The following is a 21,889-nucleotide window of genomic DNA, read 5'->3' on the forward strand; positions in this document are numbered from 1 at the left end:
TGTCCTTTGTATTCTGTCATGCCATGTATTTCTGGCAGCCCAACTACACAGAGGTGCTGCTTCCCACTGTTTTGGGCTGCTTTTTCATTTCTTTGTGCTCTGGGACAGCCACTGCTTTGTGGTTCTCTTTTTCTGAGCCTAAGTTCTCCATAGATTGCACTGCTAAAAATCACTGCTGGTTTCAGAAGGGGGTGATGGCCAGCAGGTCACCAACAGCCACCCCTGCAGTGAAGAACCAGCTGTATCAGCTTTTCCCATCAGACCACATAAAAAAAGCACAAGCAGGACATGTACCATCTATTGCCAGAGCTCATGAAGCCATTAATCCCTGGGCTGGTTACATGCAATCTAGCCATGAACTTCATGTGTGGGAAGATCTGCTGCTGTAGCAAATAGTGGGGGGGATAGATCTGTCTGTGGGAAAACAGCCATTTAAAATCATCATAATTAGTTTTTTCTCCCATGAAAAGAATCCAAAAGCCTAATTCACAGTTAGTTTAAATGCACTTTTATATTTTGGATAGATGGGTTAGAAAAGATGAGACAAAAATCTCAATTACAGAACATTACGTGCTTTTGAGGTCATAATCTCTTCCATTTAATTATTTTTACTTCATCTTCATATCTTTCACAATGTATTTCTGTTCAAATTTAACTTTCAATTTCAGTGTTTTCAGTTGTGATTTAAAATCGTTAAATATTGGTGTCCCTTTAATTAGTTAGTGATTCTTCTAAATGTGTTCCAGGAATTGGTATTGAGACATTTATTTTTGCGTTTGGCTTGCCAAGCAAAGCAATGAAGTTTAATCTTCAACCCCCCGTATATTCAGTGTTTTGTTCTGTGAATGTGGATTAAGGAAAAAAAAGGATGTGACTTTCAAAAACATGGAATAGAAGAATTTCACAGGTTTCCTCTTAAATGGCTATTTTGCTAACCACACATTTAAGAAACCATACTAGAAGCATATTTATGTATTTATTCATGCCTAGAGATCTAATCTTCAAAGTAGCCTTACAGGCCCTGAGGGGTAAGGAATATTTTCCTCAAGCTCGTTTTGAAATCCTGACTTAAATTTATAGATCTTGATGCCTGCATCATTTCATGTTTTCTGCTGACACCATTCTCTAGTGACAGAAAGGTTTAAAATGGAAGCAGCGCTGTGACTATTTTCACCCATAAATTTACTCTTCTGTCACAAAGGTGCACACTGAGCATTTAAACACATCCCATTTTGTCTCAGGCCCTTTGTCTCAGACTGCAAACTTTTGAATCAAGGGCTCCCTTTTTCTTCTATGTGTACTGTGGAGTTCATGGTGAAAATTTCTCAAGGCTAATATAAAGTAACAATCATTATGAAAAGAACAAAGGCATGAAGATTTATTGAAAGCTGATAATAGTATTCCCCCATATAAACAGTGTGCTCTGTTTGCTCTGCATTCTTACACCACCCTCCTTATTGCTTTGTACTGCAGCCTACCTGATACTGGGGGACAAAGACTGTGTATTTTATTGCTGAAAGAATGTATTTTAGAGTCAAGGGTCTCTTTGCACTGTATTTGTATAGCCACTTCTGTTTAAAGAAAAGCGCCATTGATCCAAGTGCCCTCAGAAGAGCTCATCTATTGCAGCACACTGGGGAATGTCTTAAGAACCCCTGCGCCAAGCAGCTGATTCATTTGTGCAAGGCAGGGTTGTTGGCTGCTCTGCTGCAGTCATGGACCCTGGAATTGCTCCAGTTTCTGATTTTAGTGCAAAAGTAAAAGGAAAACAAACAAACAAGAAACCCCAACACTGAAAACAAAAGCCCTCAACTAGTGGGCAGGTAGAGCAAGATGGGAGGCCATGGATGAGGGATCTTGGGAGCAGTGAGGAACATCTTGGCCCTGTAAGCATGCCTGCAAGATGCAGACAGACACCCACGCTTGCCTTGGAGGGGACCAGGAGTAAAGCAATGGCCCAGCATGCCACAACAAGGCATTTTGTGCAAAAAGGAGATTTAAATAGCCCAAACAAATCATTACATTGATACAGCCAGTCTGTTTCCAAGAACATCCAAGAGCTGGGTCCTTAAGAGGGACCAACCAGTTTTGGAGTTTGCTGTGCTAACTGGGGAATCCCAGCATGGCACTGTGTTGGGTTTGTGTTGGAGCCCTGGTTACTGAGAATTTTAGACTTTCTGTGCTGACAAACATTGACCCCCAAGAGAACACTACGTTTGACCTCAGGCCATAGAGAAAATTTCCAAAATTAAATTATAAAACTGAGATTATTAGTGTATAGTTTGAATAGAAGTGTGTAACATCACATAGTGAAAAACTTAGAATTTAAAGCTTTAGAAATAGTAATATATATAAAACAAGATAGAAGTTTTAAAGCAGAAGCTAGTCCTTCTTCACCTTCTTCCTGGATTTGGGTCATACTGTATAATTAAATAAAAAGTCCACATTACAAAATAAAGTAGTTAGTTATTGAGCTAAAAAGTAAAAATAATTTAAGTATCATTTCTTAATTAAATAGTTTATCCTTAAAAAGCCTCATAGAGGGAGAGATATGGCTCCACTTTTTAGGTTGTTAAAATGAAGTACTACAGAACTCACAGTTTGTGAGACTATAATATAAAAAAGAACTAATAAACATCTAAATCAAAACAAAAAGTACCATCTCACACATTTAATCCCAACCCTGACAAAAAAAAAAAAGTTAAAAACTCCACAGATTTGGTAGATACAGTCAGTAAGATTGCTGTATCACAGATATGTGGGAAACATTTCTTTGCAAGCTATCTCTAGTAAACAGTAGTATAGTTCTGTACTGATAACTGCTGCCATGAGTTAATTAAATATATTTAAATTCTACCAGGTGATTTCAAAAAATCTACTTAGCTTCATTTTGGAGGAAAAAGCAGTGAGGTAGATCTGTGTAGGCAGTACTTTGTACTGGGACTTACTCTATTTCCAAACAAAGAATGATAACCAGTGCTGCATAGTTTTGCAAGTGGTAGTAAGATCTACACACAAAAACACTAGCCTGAGAGCAAATACTTCAGACTTCATGGTGATTTTCACTTTGAGTTAGTAAGAAAGTTGCTGCTACATATTTAGATAATATTTTTATTTCACTTAAAGAGGTAATGTAAATGCAGAGTTTAGCAGCAAGTACTAAGGCTTTTCTTCAAATTTTTAACCCCCTTTTTCTTTTAATTTCCAGGAGCAAAATTCATTGGGACTTTTCCTATCCCAGATACCTATAACCCAGATGATGATAAAATCTACTTCTTTTTTCGAGAAATATCTCAAGATAGTGGCACATCTGACAAGACAATCCTTTCCAGGGTTGGGAGAGTTTGTAAGGTGAGGAATCTGTCTTTTTGATAAAAATTAAGCAAGTGCTGTTTATTTCTGTGAGAAACGTGTTTTCCCCTTTGTTACCCAATGAGCCGCTGTAGTAATTTTTGTGAGCATTGATTATTAACGCCATCAGAAATTTACTTGGCATAAAATAGACTTGATATTGACTGTGCACCTCTTTTAAAAAGCTAATAGGTTTATAAATTATAATCCTGTGTCCAAACAGTAAAGTATTGACCTTCAGTGCAACAATGCTGTGTTTTATTTCATGAGCTTCCAGTGAGGGTTGATGAGTCAAAGTGAGCACAGTGCAAGGTATTTGGGATTTTGTGGAAAGCGTCCATTGATGCATGGATGTACAAACCCATTCCTTAGCTTGGCTCTGTACACCATTCCTGGGCATTGCTGAGAGCTGGGGTCAGTCATTTGTTTCTGTACATTCCTGATAACCCACTAGGGTGAGGGGAGGCTAAGGAAATACGCAGTTTCTGAGATACACCCACATCTGCCTGGAGGTTTCCTCCCTTTGGAAGAAGAGCAATCCTTGACCCATTTACCAGGAGGAATGAGACCCTGAGTCTCCTGCAATGTAAAAAGTTCATTTGGCTGGTGCCCTGACCTCCTTTGAATGATTACTCCTTCACTTTCCCCTTCATTCTGCCTGGGTTTGCCCTTTATGAAAGATTTGTGCCCCAGTGGTATATACAGACTGAGGCTTTCGTGAACTTCAGTCTTTTTAGAGAAGCATCTCTGTCAAGGGCAGAATCCTCCTCAAAAGATGAGAAGAAAACCACAATTCCTGCCCATGAAGACAGTATTCAGTGTAGTTTGCTGTTTAGCAGCCTGATGGTTTCACTGAGGTCTCTACCCACAGTAGCAGAAGGGTTTGTAGGCTTCTGTGTCAGATGCACACTCTATCCAGTCCATTGTCCCCTAGAACATTCTGTCCCTCTATTCTGTAGTAACAGAAGCAGTTAGTAGAAGTGCTCCCATCCTGTCTGTGGGCCCTCAGGAATCACTGGTGAAAATCAGGAAAATGGAACTTGAAAGCTGCCTTCATATCAGTAACATAGTAAACATAAGCTTTGAGCAAATGTTTATTTCGTGATAAATTAGATATCAGCAGCACCACAGAAGTCACACAAGTAGGCACATTTCTATGATTTTGTTCAGAATCATTAACAGACTTGCAATTTCTGAGCAGTGTGACTCTGCTGGCAGTTTCTTGAGAAACTTGAAAATTAGTACATGAACAAAAGTGTTTGTGATTTGCAATAAGATGTGTGTGGGAGAAGAGCACTCATTCAGTTATGGACACACACTGGAACAAAACAAAGAGTGGACAAGCGTATGGATGTGTAGATCTGCAGCTGCTCTGCAGTCCAGCAAACTCCCAGCTCCACCTGAGATTTCAGTGGCCACAGCCATTTCACACTTCTGTCCTTCACCTAAAGTGTTAAGATAACAAAACACTCATTCATAAATCAGTTCTCGAGTAGGTTTTTAGCCAGACGAAATAATGGATAATCTTTAGCTGGGTATTTCACAGCAGAGTGATTAATGACAGAATGGAAATGCAAACATTTATGATTTGCTGCTAGACATGGCATTTGCTGATTATGAGAGAGCACTTAATGCATTAGGAGAAATTGATAGACAACATTTTCAAGCCAAGGCACATGAGAGTGTATAGTAAACTAAGATATATTGGCTAGAGAAAACCAGCATCCTTTACCTAGAGAAAAAGGGAGATAAGCTATCAGAATAAAAGCAAATGTATTGTAAGGAAATCCTAATGACTGTGTATAATCATACCTCAAATGAGAATGAATTTGTAGACTAATCATGTTAACGGGAAAAATGTCATGAATTTTATTTTTAGTAGTCAAACCAAAACAATGAAAACTGATAAGCAAGGTGATTATTATTAATAGTTCTACACTGTCTTCTTTATTTATTGAGCACTGGTTGCAGGATTCTTTTGATAATCCAGACTCCTGCTTTTTTATATTTGTCTTAATTACCAACAAACTAAAAAAATATATTTCTAATTATTATAATAAAAATAGAATTATTATGGACATTTGATATAAATTAAATATGCAAATAGACTTTGTTCATGGATTGAGATATTTTGGATCTGTGCTGTGGTATGTAACATCTGCTGTGCTTAATTGTCTCTGACATAGGAACAATGCCTTTGATTGCAACAATTGATAACAACAATTTCTAATTGCACTGTCTCATTAATGTGATCTGTACTGCACAGAGTTAAGCCTTTCCTCCTTTCCCTCTTAAGCAGAGAATAACAGCATTTGGGAGGAGCTCAGCAACTTCTGAAGTAGTTTGCTTGGTGTAAACACATTTTTTTTCTACTGGAACTTGATTGCTCTCTACCTCGCCTTGCCTTAGGGCTGCAGTCCATTAATGCCAGAAACACATGCTGAAATTAGAACAGGCTTTGTTTTTAGTAAGGAGCTCAGTCAATGCAGCCTATTCTTTGGCTAATTTCCAAGGGTTCAACAATACGATCTCTCAGTGATCCCCTCCCTTAGGGGAAATCTCAGGAAAGAATTCCCCTTTCCCAGCTACTTTCAGAGCCAGAAGACTGCAGCGCTCTTGCTGGCAGCTCCTTGCCCAGAGTGCAGCAGCTGTCCCTCGTCCTGCTCAGCAGAGCGCCTGCCCCCAGTGCCCTGCAGCCTGTGCTGCAGCTCTGCTCAGCCCCACTCAGCGCTGCATCATCTCTGCTGTGTCACTGGCCCTGGGGAGGAGCTGCTTTCAGCAGCCACTTTCAGAGCCAGTTGTGTCATTTGTCATGGCAAATGGCATTTCCTGATTTTGGTTTGAGCAAGGCAGTGAAAGTATCATTGCCTTATCTGCAATACCTGATCCAATTTCTGGTGCGTTCATACTTACATAAATTGCAATATTTGGGGTTATTGATTTTCTTTTCATATGAGGCCACAACCAAAAAGAAAAATAACCATTTTAGCCAGCAAAATTGATTTATTTTTTAAAATGCATGCAGTTAGACATATGTATGTTAATTGATCACACAAACCTTAACTTCTTAAGAGCATGGATCCACTTATTCCTATTTCTATAAACACAGGCATAAGATTTTACAGCTACATTGTCTTCAAGCCCACAATCCTGAACCACTTTGCCTCAGATGAAGACAGTACAGAGTCATTGCACATTGAGGAAGATTTTGAAAAAAAATACAATTTCAGCATCCATACACTGTGTCGTATGGAGTCCAGTAGCAAGTCAGGTTCATTTTTGTACATATTCACTGCTAAATGATGGTAGAATTCTAATTCTATTTACTGACAGCCTTGTATATGTATAAGTATAGCCCTAGAAAAGAACAGTTTTCCCTCCTATTTTCCCCACTCAAATAGAGGGAGAAATAGAAATCTAACATAGAGGAGTCACAGAAAAAGTTTTGAAGAGGGAGGAAAGTTTTTGGACCTTTGTTTGTTTGTTATCTATATAGAAACACATCTTTTCATAGTTACAACCTCATCCTATTGGAATGAAGTGGAAATTAGCCAAAAGCAGTAGTCTCTCTGCTGCAGTATGAAAATCCTGTTTATTATTACAGCGGTTTGCGTTTGCTGTGTTACAAGCTTCTCTTTAATGGTTTTGGTGATGTATTGCAAAAGTTAAAGCTTGCAGTCTTAGAGGCTGGTTTCCGAGACCTCAACTGCCAAGAAATCAGACTTCAGCCCCTGATGTTTTCCCATATTTCCCCAAGTGTTTGGTATCCAGAAGCAGCCTTTGTTCTAGTGGGAACAAGTGAGTTCTTTGTTTTTTTTTTTTTTTTCTTTTTTTCCCCTTTTTTCTTTTTTTAAATACCGTTCCACCCCTACATATACCAAGCTGTACCTGGGGAAAAGCATACTGCAATTAGGCACAGCCCTCTTGGTTAAACTGTACTTTCTAAGCACACTGGAATGTAATCATTTTAAGAGCTCTTGAGTCAAGGGCCCTGGACACACCCTGCATTCCACCTTTGGGTAATGTAATTTATTTCCAAAGCCATGAACATCAGCAAAGTTCAAGGCTGTGACCTTGCCTCCTGTCTGGTGCTTAGAGCAATTTGTATTCCCAGAATGGCAGGAGGGAGCTATTCCTCTGTGGCTCCAAGTCCAGACTCTCGACAGGCTTTGCCACAGGGCTGCTGGTGTGTGGAAGTTAAGTTTTTCTTGTCCTGGATATAGTCTAGCCATGCCTTTACTGTGACTGGGGATAACTGGCTCATGGTCATTGCTGGTATTTCTGTGTTGTGTGGATAATTGATCTCTCCCCAAAGCCCTTGGAGCTGTCCTGGCAGTGTCCTGCTTTCCCGTTCAGCTGCACCAGCCGGGTCCTGGAAGCCAAATAGCCATGTTCACACGTTCTCAGCAGGGCCCATTGATCTGGGCTCACAGCCATGCTCCTGCAGCCATCCTGCTTCCAGTTCTGGAGGCAACTCATTCCAGACAAGATTTAACTTCCTGTGTGTTACATGCTTACATACCTCCTTTGTCACCGTAATACTGCCTACCCACGACTCCAGCCATGGGAAATATTTTTTTTTCTTGATTTCTCAATAATAATGATTAAGAACTCTCTGAAAAAGCCGTCCCTTGGACAACCTCGGCCCTTATTTGCCTACTGAGTGTCCTTGCAGCCGTGAGTCCTCTGGCAACCAACTCCTCTTGGACTTCCAAATATGGTATTTGCACATTATGTGCCATTTGAAAGTTTTCAAATTATGTAGAAAAGCAGATGCTCATCATGATGATTTCATTTTTACAGGCTGATGTGTTGGAGATTGTCCAGTTCCATAGAGTATCTGCTTCTAGCTGTGATGGATTAAGAGATACAACATCAGGCTTTGTCAGGTCTTTTGGTCCAACTTTCCTTATTGGCAAGGGTTATATAAGTATAGGAAGTTTCATAAATTTCTGTCCCTCGTGGGTGTGTTTCAATAATTGCTGTTTTAAAAGGGGAAATCATGATTTACAGATGAGGCAAAAATATGTTAGATATGCTTATATGTAAAGAGGTGTAACTAAATTTTACTAAGCCTCAGGGAAAGTGAGAAATAAGTTGCAGTGTCAAGATAGATCTTTAAAAACTGGATTATGGAAATGCAGCTGCACAACCTCCAAAGCAAATTTTGGAAGCCATCCTAGTTGCCAGAGAGACATTGCATAAGATACTTCCAGTACACCTTGGCTCAGAAGTGGAAACCTCTAGAGTTAATTGAAGTTCCTATGGCTAATCCCAAATCCCTGACTTGTGAGTGCTTTGGCTCAGATGTTCAAATATCTGTAAGAGTACAAATAATGACTTTCTGATTTTTAAGTTTTCCTCACATGATTGCATTATCTTCCTATCTTTTTTTTTCCCTGCCAGTACATTTACTATAAAAAAGTACCATGGTTTACAGCTTTGCTATTGTTGATTGAGTACAGTGTTGTAAATGCAGATGTTTCAGGATTCCAGATTCTAAAGGACTCTTTAAGATGATGACCAACCTCATGCCCTTCCCAGCTCTCAGCCTGTGGTCATCCATGCTGAGTCACAATATCAAATGCAGGTGACTTCAGGCACTTGTATATGTCCAAGTGAAGAAACGAATTATCAGGAATTCCTGTTTTTATTCTTTTATTTGTCCCAAGCCATCCTTGTCTTTACCTGAGCCTGTTAGTTTCTGGCTTTGGGGGATTTTTTCATGGTATGTTTAGTAACAGTCCAGAATTTTTTTTTTTTTTTTGCTGTCTTGTTAGGTTTTCCAGTCTGGATCCCATCTAAAGATAATTTGATAGAAACTTCTGGGTGTGATGTTTAAATATTTTCAAAAATGAAAATTAATATTTTCCATGGTGAACCAAACAGTTATGCATTGTCAGTGTACTTTCTCAATAAAAACAAGACTGATTGATGAGCAGAAACTAGAGAGTCCCCCAACTCATTGTCAGATGGGAACTGCAGACACAAAGAAGTTACTTCCCCAAGTTTTCTTGATGTATCCATAGGAGAGCAAAGTTGTGAAGTCTCATGTGCCTTCTTTCTCTTGCTTATAATTCAAGTGCTATTATAAATTATTATAATTTATAATAATTATTACGTAATTATTATAATTATAGTAACTTATATAATCTAATTATTATAACTTATAATTCAAATGTGCTTTTATTCTTTCTCAAGTCACACTCCATGTGTAGCTTGATGTTTTCACCTGCAGCCTGATGAAATCACGGGAGGAATCTTCATCTACATTCATATGGTTTTGACAAGAAATTTTGCACCTGAATTCCTGAAGGAGCAATTTAACTTTCCTGTGTTAGGTTGGTACCTAACAGAGTTGAGTGGGGACAGAATACGTAAAGTAAAATAGAATAATTATAGAAAGATCTGTGAACCTGAAGACAGAAGTTGAAAGGATGCTGTTGGCTGTTCCTCCACTTATAGAGTCAGCCACAAGGTTGGAGGTTTTTTCCTCCATAATATAAGGCTTTGCTTCAGGGGATGCCATTTGTTTCTGGTAGCTTTGTCACAGAGCTAAGCTTCAATAAGAGAAAGGCTCCAGGGCCTTTTGCAGTTTCAGCACTTTTCCTCTCTGTTCCCAACATTTCCTTTTATTCAGGCCAGGAATTCTCTTTGGGTAGTCCTTTTGCACATCTTGCCACTGGCTGTAATTAATAACCTGCTTCTAGAAATTCCACTCATTGTCTTTTTTCTTTTTTCTTCCCCCTTTTTTTTTTCTTGCTTTTAGAGGCTGTTCAGGATAATTACTGTCTTTAAAGTTTTATGAATCACAGTGTTTGACATCTTTGATGTAGACTGATTTTTCAGATAACTGCACTTTTTGTTCTAATGTTCAATTTGTCGCTGTTACTTACAAGCAAATAAGAGATTTAAATCCCCAAAGATGCAGATGTTCTTTAGTTTTGTTGCCATCTGTTTTCCTGCCTACTGGATTCCAAGACTAACATTTGTTCATTTTAATGAAGCTATATTTGTATAGTATGCAAGATACAACAGAATAGGAAATAGATACAACAGAAAGTCTTTAATATAAGTTGATTTTTAAATAATTTGATCATAGAGCAGTTTCTTTTCTGATGGCTTTTATTCTCATGTGAACTTCTCTTTAGCTAGATGGTTTGAAAAATCTTAATCTGCAGTTAAATTGTTTTGCTTAATTGCACATAAATTGCAGATCAGAAAACTGAAATTTCCTTGGAAGATTCCCAAGAGAGGTGCATGACATGACCTTAAATTACTTCACAAAATTTACACTGTGCCATTTAGGCAGCAGTCTTCCTGAATGTCAGAAAGCCATACAATTACCTATGCTCATGGAAGCAGGAGATCTGATATTTGAATTCTCAATGTAATTTGGTAGAAACCTGTTTTCTCACTCCAACAAATTTTTTTTTGCAACCAGCTCAATGAAAAGGGATGAAATTTTAGGATTTCTGTAAATAAGAGTCTGCCTGATTTATTAAAGTCCTATTGTATTACTTCCCCATTTATCTAAGTAATTTGTAGTTACAATTATTTGTGATATTTTGGGATAGTATTTCCCCAACAGGTGACAGGTTGAACAACCCTCCTTCTACTTGGCAATTATCTACAATTCTAACTCAGGCAAGCACAAGTAACCAAGATTTTGCAGGCACTTCTTTCTGTTAAAAAGAAGGTATTTCAGGCAGAAGTGTTGGTATTTGTTACAGCTTGTGAGATTACAAAGCAGTAAGTGCTAATTAAAGCTTTATTTATATTCAAAATGAAATATGCAGTCCCTAAGTGCCTTCATCTGTCCGGTAACAAAGTTTATAGTAAACACAGCTAATCCGGTGTGCTTAGAAGTGATATTTTGGGAGATAAGATTTCAGATACTCAAGGCTGGTTGGCTGTTAAAAGATTAGCCATATTTTTGGAATGAAAGGTTTGTTCTGCTGCCTTCCCCTTCTCTCAGCACTTAAATTTATCTTGTCTTCTTGTCCAATCTCCCTGAAATATTTGTAGTTCTTTGTATTCAGACCATATCTCTTGTCAAAAATAATTTCAGTTAATTACTCAAACAGGCTTGAGGCAAATCTTTGCTTGGTATAAATCAGCTGAATGGGCTTCTTAGGAGCCTATGACGTTGTGTTTAATCCTAACTTCTGTCCACCTGTGCACTAACTGGACGTTGCTTTGGTGATTTTCCCTCTTCCATGCATTTCTTCTAATCCACTGAGTACCCAGCCTGTGCATCCTGCTGTGTTCATGTCCTGCCCTACAGCCAGCTCCCAGCATTTGAGCACATCAGTGATTCATTCCAGACTTCTACTACTAAATAATCTCTTTGGCAAAAGAGGCTGTCTTCTTTCTGTAGCAGCCCAGTCCCAAAAATAACTTGGGCCAGCATTTCCTTTGTGCAGCCTCTCAGAGGCCAGTAATCAGGAATGATGAGGGTCCTAGGAATCTCCACCAGAGTGGGCAGATACAATGCAAAGTGAGTGAGTACACATCCAAATACAGGTCTGAAGGAAGGGAGAAAACTGCATGTTCTCCAGCACCTGAAGCCTCAAGATGGGTCAAAGGCTGACCTAATATGCACCAAAAATTGTATGAGGAAGGAAGGGATGCCTTTACTTAAAAAAAATAGACATTTGCAGAGCTTAGTAAGATAAATTCTACTTGAGACTCGAGGAGAAAAGACATACCTAGACTATTTATAGCTTCTGAACCTCCTCAGTCTGAGCTGAACTAATTCTGTATGTAGATAAAATCATCATAGCCTTTGTCAGTTCCTGCACTTTCTCAGTCAATCTCCATGAATCCTGGGCATCTTGTAGGAAAGGAAAGGCACCATATTAAACAGAGATGACATATAGAATTGAGCAGTACTATATGTCTACTGATCCAAAAAATCCCCCAAAACCACAAGCAAAAATACCTTCATAGTAAAATGTGCTTTTTATTTCACTGAGCCATGGCAGTAGGAAGAAGCATGTTGAAGGATATGTCAGCATATTATATGTGCAACTGTCTCAATCAGTGAAAGGTCTTTTCAGTCTCTCTGCAGCATAAATTTGTCATTCTCTGGCTTCAGAAGGACTTGGTAGCTCTTGGAATGCTGACTGGTCACTGAATTCCCTTTGCTCCATTGTAAAGTGCACAGTGTTACTTTGGCAGCTTTTGGATTTGTAAAGCACACCAAGTGAATGTCTTTTCTAATGCCTCTTAAATTCAAATAACATGGTTAACATCATGTCCTGGCTTGAAAGCAAGCAAATATAGATGCTTCTTAAATCCAAATATTTTATACTTTAATGCACATAGCACTTGCTAAGATTGCTTCCTTTGAGCACAGTGTTTGGTTCACACTGCTCTCTAGCAACTCAGTGGATCTACTGATGCATTTAAAATAAGCATTTGTGAAAATGCTGTGGTGGGTCACAAGTTAAGGTTGGTAAAACACAAATACATATCTTCCCATCTCTTGCAGAAGCTGAATGCTGCAGTGACAGGAGTAGGAACTAGATAAGGGTCCCTCTTCTATTCCAGCCCCATCACTTGCTCCATGCTTTCTTCCTGTTCTCAGATTTTAGTCAGGTAGTTAGAGACATCTCTTCTCCTGTGATGCTGCTCTGCATTCACCAGAAATCAAAGTGGAAGCCCTGCAATGTGAGATTTGCTTAGCTAATCTGAATTGCCAGAGGAAGGAAAACCTTAACACTCCTTGCTTTTTGACATTCTTTGTTGCATCTTTGTAGTCGTTTGGTTTCAGCTGCAGCACAAAGTCTGTTTGCTCTGCCTTTGAACAGAACACACACATGCAGAGGTTTTTTTTGCTTCAGGCTGCTAATTTTGACACCTTTGTAATAAATCTGTTGGGTAGATGCAAAGCTTCAGGCTTGGCAGAACCTCAGGAAATCAAGGGAGGAGGCAGCAATTCTTGTAAGAGCAGGAGTTCCAAAGGCCATACATTAACAGGAATCATTTCCAACTGAGCTAATCTATTTGAAAGTAGCAGGTACATGAAAAGGAAAAGCAGTTAGAGTGCATTACCAGAGAAGTGTTACTCCTTGTGAAGTGATTTCAGCACTTAAAACCATCTTTCTGAATGCCTGTAGTATGATACAGCCCTGAAGGGCCAAATACAAATGTGGTGATGACATGTAATTCCCACCCCTCAGTATTTCCTACTCTGGCTGGTTCTGTGCCTTCAGATTGCAATGTGAATTAACAGAAAAGTGATTTCTCCTTATGAATCTGAAGGGGCTGAATATTTATTGCTAAATTCGTGGTCCTTAAACTTACAGCACAGACCCCTTAAGCTTCAGAGTTTATAACTGAGGGGAGGAGGCACCTTCCTGGAATCATTGAGAACCTACAGCTGGGAGACTACAGCTGGTGATGACATTTCTTTCAAGTGTTTCAATTCTTGGTTCCTGCTGGTATATCATTACCCTTACCATTTTTAGGATAAAGAGTTCTGGGGGCCAAATAGCTTTTCAGAACCTAAATAGTTCTGCTGCTTGGAACCAGCAGGGTCCTTCATGTACTCCATGGAAGAAGTACATGAGCAAACTCCCAATTTGAGTTCTTAAAATTTAAATCTTCTAAAATCTACTATCCATACACCTCTGCTGATCCAAGTCAGTAGAAGGTCACTTACCCCTCAATTACCCACGTAATTCCAATTTCAAGAGATCATTTATAGATTTTTTCTTTCTCCAGTGGCTAATAGAAATATGGGCAAGCATGCTTATGTTTTGGAAACCCATAGTAAAATAAATGAAAAAAATCCGTGTTGCAGGAAGACAGACTGATATTCCTGTAACAATGATTATCAGAATAATATGACTTTGGTTTTGTCTGGAATGCATTTTTCTCTATACTGTGTACACAAAAAAAACCCCCAGTCCTGTATTTGCATTGTAAGCTGTTGATGAATATAGTTTTCATTTTTCTTTTGCAAAATCTATCAAAAATATTCTGTTCTGTTATTTGGTTTGCAAAGAATTTTGAAGAATAACTAATTATAAAAATTAGCCTCACAGAGAGCAGGAAGTCATGTGATATGGGTATTCCAGTTAAAAACCTGGGGAAGGAACTTCGCAATCAGTTTTGGGTATAATGAGAAAATTTGAATTGCCCTCTCTCTGAAGGGCAGTATCTTCTGCAGTTACTGATAAGTAACTGCAGAAGATACTTAGACAAAGGCTCTCCTACACTTCTAGGAAAAAGAAAATGAAAAAAAAAAAAAGATTTTTATGTTGTTGTTGGAGTCAACTGTGGAATCAGAGGATGCCAGTCCATACTGTGCTGTCATGTGTTAAAGCCCTTACTTTTTTAATATTCCAGAATTTCATTTTATTTTTGTTAGAATGATATGGGAGGCCAAAGAAGCCTAATAAACAAGTGGACAACTTTTCTGAAAGCCAGGCTTGTGTGTTCCATACCTGGTCCTGAAGGGACAGACACACATTTCGATGAGCTGCGTAAGTTGATTTCTCTTTAATGTTTATTTTGACATTAGTAATACCTGCTTTTGTTGGAATTTTTCCCCCTCTGGTTTATAGAAGCAGTATGTCTTGTTTTGATTTGAATCTTCTTCCAAACAGGGCTAGTAATACCTCTGACTTTGATCAGAAGTCCCTAGTTATAACTAATACTGATCTGATCAGAATTACAGTATTTTTCCCTTTCCCTCAAAAGCTGGAAAGTAAAAATCTGATTTGATATAAAACCCACACTATCTGCAAATGAACACATTTCAGAATATTGCTACAAATTCACACAGCAGAAACTAAAATTCCAACAAAAATATAACCTGGTTATATTTTTACGAATTTCCTAATTATAGATGGTTAATGTAGAAATAGTCAGTGGATGTTTAACTAAAAAATTTAAATCCCCAAATATATTTTTCTCATTGCAGAAGATATATTCTTACTTTCTACAAGAGATGAGAGGAACCCTCTTGTTTATGGAGTCTTCACTACAACAAGGTATGTGTTGGGATTGTATTTGCCTCTGAAAACAAATGATGAAGATCTTACTCAGAACTTTTATATTTTTGTATATTCTCAGGTCTTCTAGACTAGATCCTCATTCCTGAGAGTAGGAACTGCTGGAATTTGGTGTCCAGTGTCAGGGTTGTAGTCATTGAGGACAATATTTTTCAGTACTGGAAATAATAAATTATGTCTAACTTAATTTGTTTGTGTGCCTATCTTTTGAGAGTGATTATAAAAAGTAATGTAATTGTAACAATCAAAAGCAAACTAGATTATTTCAGCTTCATCCAGTGAATTTGTAAATTTCTATAATATTTATTGAGCAACCAATAGTTACAATTTTAGGTAAATGATTGTTGTGAAGCCTCATTTCTGTAAGCAACACTGAAATTGCTATTTCTTAGTATTAAAATTATTCTCTAAACTGATAGTTGAATGATTTTATAGTTCAGAGTTAATGAAAGGATAACCCAGCTTTATCTTAGGAGGTTGCACTAATTAATTAATGATCTTTCAGATCAATAGTGAGGTGCTCTCTATAAAAAGGCAGAAAGAAAATTAAAAATTCTTTCTTTTGTCTCCAGAACCTTTGAATTCAGTGTAAATAATGACTAGCCAAATGCTGAAGAGTATGAGTACAATGAGGAATTGCCAAGACACTCCTTAATTCAGAAGCAGTAACCACAGTAGCTGTCTAGAATATATAACCACAAAAAATACTCTAAAACTGAAGTAAATATTGCACAATAAGTGAAATGGTCTGTCAAGCAACTAAAGTACATGCTACTCAGCAACTTGGCATGGTGTTCTTTGGAAAACTGAACTGTTTTAGATTTTTTTAGACAAATACATTTTTAAAAGGGAAAATGCATGAAAATTCAATAAGTGTTTATTTTTATATCTTGTTTTTTTGGTCTTTCCAATGCAACTTTTAATTCTCAGGGACCTCACCTCTATCACTAATATATGGGCTTCTAGATGTGAACACAATGTAAATGAATATCCTTCACTGGATAAAATTCTAATTAAAATAGTGTGTAAAAGTAAAGCTAGTAAATGGTAGCTGGAGACTGTCAGCCACTAGAAGAAAAAACACTCTATCAAGTAGTCCCAAAGGCCTAACTGTGTTTCAACCGAGCAAAGCTTAAAACTGTAACAATGATGCCTTAAGTTCTAGCTTTCATATTTTCCAGATTCTGTACTGCTTTAATATATAACTCTGAACTTCATATAAAGTGTTAGCAACTTCTCTTCACAGTTCAGTTATACAAAAAGAATAATTTTCCAGCCTGAGAACCAGGGACAGCGTTGCAGCTTCAGGTCCAAAAAGGATAAACAGCAGGGAATTGAGGAGAGCAATCTGTGAGGATGGGACTGCATAAGCTAAAGCTGTAATGGGACAATTAATCCCAGTATGTAAATGGACCAAAATTTATAAAAGTGAGAAGACTTGTGACTGGTCCATCTTGGGTAGAGCCCCAGCTAGGCTCTTGCACTGCCCAAGATGTATCCTTTGAAGGCCTTTTAATAAATACCTACTTTATTCCTTTAACACTGTCTAGCCTCTGTTCCAGGTCAGCCTCTCTAGGCATCAACGACAGTGGCATTAAATGTCTGTAGTTAGCAGACCCCTGTGCACATTGATGTTCAGCAGCACATCAGCTGCCAGGTGTGGGGTTGATCCCAGCCCCACTGGGGGCTCCCTGGCTGAGACACCGGGGGTGTTTGCAGCCTGCCCACGTTAAATGAGTGCCCTTACAACCCCTCAGGTTTTCCTGTAATCATGGAATCTTAGAATCACAGAATCCACTGAGCTGGAAGAGACCCATTTGGATCATGGAGTTCAACTCCTGGGCCTGTGCAAGACACCGAGGAGTCGCGGGATGTACATGGGAACATTGTCCAGAGCCTGTTCCAGTGCCCCACCACCCCCTGGGTGAATAACCTTTTCCTGATACCCAACCTAAACCTCTCCTGACTCAGTTTCATCCTTCTTCCCGTTGCAGCTCGGTGTTCAAGGGCTCTGCAGTGTGTGTGTACAGCATGGCCGAGATCAGGGCCGTGTTCAATGGCCCCTACGCGCACAAGGAGAGCGCCGATCACCGCTGGGTGCAGTACGAGGGCCGCATCCCCTACCCCAGGCCTGGCACAGTGAGTCTCTCCTTAATTACACACTCTGCTTCTACTCAAAAAGCAATCATGTTTCACACCCGTCCCCCCCCAGGCTGGTAATTTGTATTTTCCGCTCAGGATGTTTCAAATTATCCTCTCAACTCTTCCCCCTCTGTTGATAGCTCAGACTTCTACCTACACTGTAAGTATATGAATATAAACTTTTCCATGTCTCTGAGATAACACTGTGTCCAGACTGTTTCCTGATTGTCTCTCATATTGTGGTCTCCCACTGTACAGCTATATTTCTGTCTGTTGGGATCACCTCTAAGGCATCAATGCTTCATAAAAAGCCAGAAGTATTTCTTTATATAGTTATTACAGGTTTTTTATCTGTATTTCTGTTACCTTCATGTCTGTTAAAATCATTGTGATAGTGTCACTAATTCTGTTGTGTCTATTTGTGCATATGCTGTGTTTTAAAGTAAAATAAGGAGCTAACTGCTGGACATGTTATGTGATAAAAAGTAAGTGACAGGAAGAAAAGAGAAATTTGATATCTGGAAATACTTTTAACCCCAGTCTCTCAGTTGTAGCAGTTAAAAGCAAGGACGAAAACTGAAAAACTCATTAAAGTTTTCTTTTCCCACTTCTGTCACAGTATTGAATTTCGAAAGCACAGGCCGACATTACAGATGAGGAAGAAATGGTGTTTTCAAAAAACACTTCAACTTTAAAAACATCATCACAACTTTAGGCAACTCTTTGTACATAAAACAGTAAAAGAGCAACAATTTTATCTGGAATAGCTCTTCGTCCTCTTGGTCGGTATTCAGTGAACAAATATTAGGCAGCCAGCCGTGAGCTGTCAGTGTTGGACGTGGCCTAGAAATGTGGCCATTTCTGCGCTATTTCTCTGGCCTCAGCGCTGGTGTACTAGTTAATTTAGTTCATATTTTCACACATTTCGCTGTGTCTCTGTGTTTCCTGCTTCATCCTTCCACTGGGCTGAACTGCATGGTCGTCCCAGCGCTCGGCAGGTCAGGTCCCAGGTGCTGATTCCTTCTTTCAGCTGAGGAGGAACGTCAGAGCAGCTCTCTCTCCAAAGACCAGGACAGCTCATAATTTGGCCTGCCCGTGATCTGCCCCAATGGAGCAAATCTCAGCTTATTTGGACAATTTTGGCATTGCCAGCTTACGCATCTCTCTGTCATGTGAAATACACAGTGCCCGCATAAAGAAGATTAAATTTAATTTTTTTGTGTGTGTGTGCAACTTCCACGGCTGGTTAAGAAGATCAGATTAATTTAATTTTAGCTACAAAAATGGTGCCAAGGAGAACAATGGCTGGTCCCATGGCATCTAAAGAGATTAAAATAACTCTCTTAAAACTCAGAGTGCTCCATAAGGATGAACACTTTGCACAGATAGACGGGTCATAAGCTCATTGCATTTTTGAGTGTATTAGCCATCACATGGTTGAGCTGGGATTCTCAAGGAAGGAAACATGCCATGCTGAAGCATGTCAGTGCTGATCTTTATCGCTGATTTGAATATCCATGGTTGCAAGTTTTGTAGAAGCTGGAAAGTTTAAAGATAAATATTTTCTGTAAGCCAGCCCTTAGCTCTCCTACTGCTTCGTTTAAGCACCTGATAACAGCTGTGAGGAAACAGTATCTTAAAAGTCCTCCAAACCTTCATAGTCTGTAGGAGTTTGTCTGACCAAGGACTGAGAAAGGAAGTGGATTTACTGAGGAAAGCTGTCAGAAGAAAGATACCTATCTATTTACTATGTAGATGAGGTAAATGTATTTCTGCATAACTTCTTATCTGTTCCCTTAGTGAGCTGGGTTGCAAAATACTTGAGGCTCAGTAGTTTGATGTAGGGAATCCAAATAAGTAGATTCATGCCATGCTCTTGGCTCATGATGGGCTCTGCCAAACTTGGATATGAACGGATTTAGGGTGGGATCTGGACAAGCAGTACTGTGCTAAAAGGCAAGGAAAAGAAGCAGCTTGAACCTTGAAGACCACTTAAATGCTCTGCCTTAAAGATTAATTTTGTCATATTTGTCAGCTGTGAGGTGGTTCAGGAATGCTCAGAACAAAGCCAGAGGGATAATATACCCTTTTTTGAGTTGCTAGAACATTTTTGAAATTTAAGCTCCTTGTAAGTGTTGCCTACAGTTGGCATAGCTTACACTGCTCTGATTCTATATTTCCTATACTTTAAGTTACTGGCAAAGTCTAAAAATGGCTATTCTAGGAAATGCATTTCTTTTGGTGGTTGGCTTTGAGAAATGCATTGACTTCCTTTCAGCATTTATACAGAAGCAGGAGACTGCATACCCTAATTTAACTTTCTGCTCCGCTGCCTTTATCTCCTAAGTAAATAAAGCTGCTCACTATAGAGACTGTGACTACTTTGATTTTGAAATTTTGACAAAATGCTTCCTGTGGCAATTTGTGTGTGAGATAAACTCCCAGCATGACCATGATATCATGCCTTGGCAATGCTGAGTGGGTTCAGGCAGCAGCAGCCCCTCTCTGCCCATGTCCCTGGGCTGTGGCAGGCTCTGCCTGCCCTCTGCTGTCATCAAAACACCCCTGGACATGGTGGCAGGGCCTTCTGGCACACTCCACACCACTCACGCTGCAGAGCATACAGCTCTTTAGCTTCTCTCAGCGGTATTAAAGTGCAAGTGAAAATAATGGGAATTAAACAGTGGCAAGGCTTCAAATCTGTTTCCATTTGGAAGGTGAAAATAAAAAGAGACGGAAAGAAGAGCATGAAGCAGAAGCCCCAACACAAAGAGTGAGTTGAAAACCAAGGGAGCTTTTGCTCTATCTGCTTTGGCTGTTTAAAAAATTGGACTTGTATATCTGCAGCTGTCCCCGGATAACAAATCCAGTTTTATTCCAGTCTTTTAGGGTTTCTCTCAGGAAATTGTCCATTAATAAAGAAACCATGGAGAATTTCCGTTAAAATGTGTTCTGTATTCTGAAGCAGAGTTTTCATAATGCCGTCCCAGAAATCACAGACTGCATTTGAACAAGATTTTCAGTGAATTAGGAGCAAGAAAACTTTTCTCGTTTATTTATTGAGCTGTAGGAATTGCAGTATCACAGCAACTCATAGTGCCCATTTGGAAATTCTTATCGGGTACACAGGAGTCATACTCATTTCATTGATGATGAGTAAATATTAAGATCAGACTTCTAGAGAAATGTCAGTATTTAAAGATGCAGATTAACACTCAGTGGGATCTACTGCAAAATGCAGGACTGTTAAATGCTAGCCAGGACAACAGCAAGTGTTTTGGTGGGTCTGATCTGATTTGTCAAAAGATCAAAACAAACATCTGAATGAGCAAAATAAGAACCTGGCAGTCTGTGTCATTTAGGTGCAAGAAGAAGCAGCAGCCCAACACATTGCTCTTGTCCATTTACAGAGTTTTATGTCTCACCTCTTTCTACTCCAGATCTGAATATGGTCCTGGTCTCTTGAAGTCTTTGTGTTTTCTTTTTATTAAATGAGTTCCCTTACAACTCCTCAGATTTTCCTGTAATCATGGAATCCTAGAATCATAGAATCCACTGAGCTGGAAGACACCCATTTGGATCATGGAGTTGAACCCAGGGCCTATGCAGGACACCCAGGAGTCACAGGATGTACATGAGAACATTGTCCAAATGCTTCCAGAGCTCCGTCAGGCTGTGACCACTTCTCTGGGGAGCCTGTTCCAGTGCCCAGCCACCCTGTGGGTGAATAACCTTTTCCATCAGGTTTCCATCACCCAAACATAAACCTCCCCTGACTCAGCTTCATCCTTCCTCATCTTCTTTTCTCTCAGTTGCTTTCTCTTCCTTTCTTCAGTGGAACCCCTTCCTTTATTTCTTCTGGTAGTCCAGTGTGCAGGCTGATCAAGATGTGGTGTGCACTGGGACTTGGCTGTGCCACAGAGAAATACTGCCTGCCAAAAGCCTCCCTTGTCCTCCCTTCTGGTTAGTTTTGCTGCTTTAATAAGCTTGTTCATAAAACATTTAAGGTTGCCCTTGTTATTTTTAGGCTTATCTTCCCCTTTCACCTATCTTTTATGGGACAGACAGCATTCTTTGCTTCTCCAATTCCTCTCTCCTTTGATCTCCCTACTGTAAAATAGGGCAGCTTAATTAAGTGAAATGTTTCACTTTATGGTTTTATTTTCCTCAGAAAGCCTCCTACACCTCCTGTTACTTACCAACCTGTTTTCCACAACATGAATCACCTTCCAGCTTGTAACAGCCTTTTGCAACGTTGCAAACCTTGTCACCTTTCCTCATGTTGGAGGTCAGCAGAGAATTGCACAGTGCCACCTGCAAAGTCAAGTTCACTCATCCTGCTGGTCTCAGCTCAGCTAGTCTCAGATTAA

The 21,889-nt window shown here is 39.3% G+C and overlaps 1 protein-coding gene across 2 annotated transcripts in view; it reads left to right on the forward strand.

The window, feature by feature from the left end:
* Positions 1 to 21,889, forward strand: part of SEMA3D (semaphorin 3D) — a 135,546-nt gene that overhangs the window by 84,343 nt on the left and 29,314 nt on the right. For both annotated transcript variants that reach the window (XM_063153780.1, XM_063153779.1), the window contains exons 8-11: positions 3,209 to 3,351; positions 14,732 to 14,846; positions 15,287 to 15,356; positions 17,372 to 17,516. In XM_063153780.1, the coding sequence (XP_063009850.1) occupies positions 3,209 to 3,351; positions 14,732 to 14,846; positions 15,287 to 15,356; positions 17,372 to 17,516 (473 nt within the window). The remainder of the gene's footprint in view (positions 1 to 3,208; positions 3,352 to 14,731; positions 14,847 to 15,286; positions 15,357 to 17,371; positions 17,517 to 21,889) is intronic.

This window comes from Melospiza melodia, chromosome 4 (assembly GCF_035770615.1).
Source record: "Melospiza melodia melodia isolate bMelMel2 chromosome 4, bMelMel2.pri, whole genome shotgun sequence".
Classification (NCBI taxonomy): domain Eukaryota; kingdom Metazoa; phylum Chordata; class Aves; order Passeriformes; family Passerellidae; genus Melospiza; species Melospiza melodia.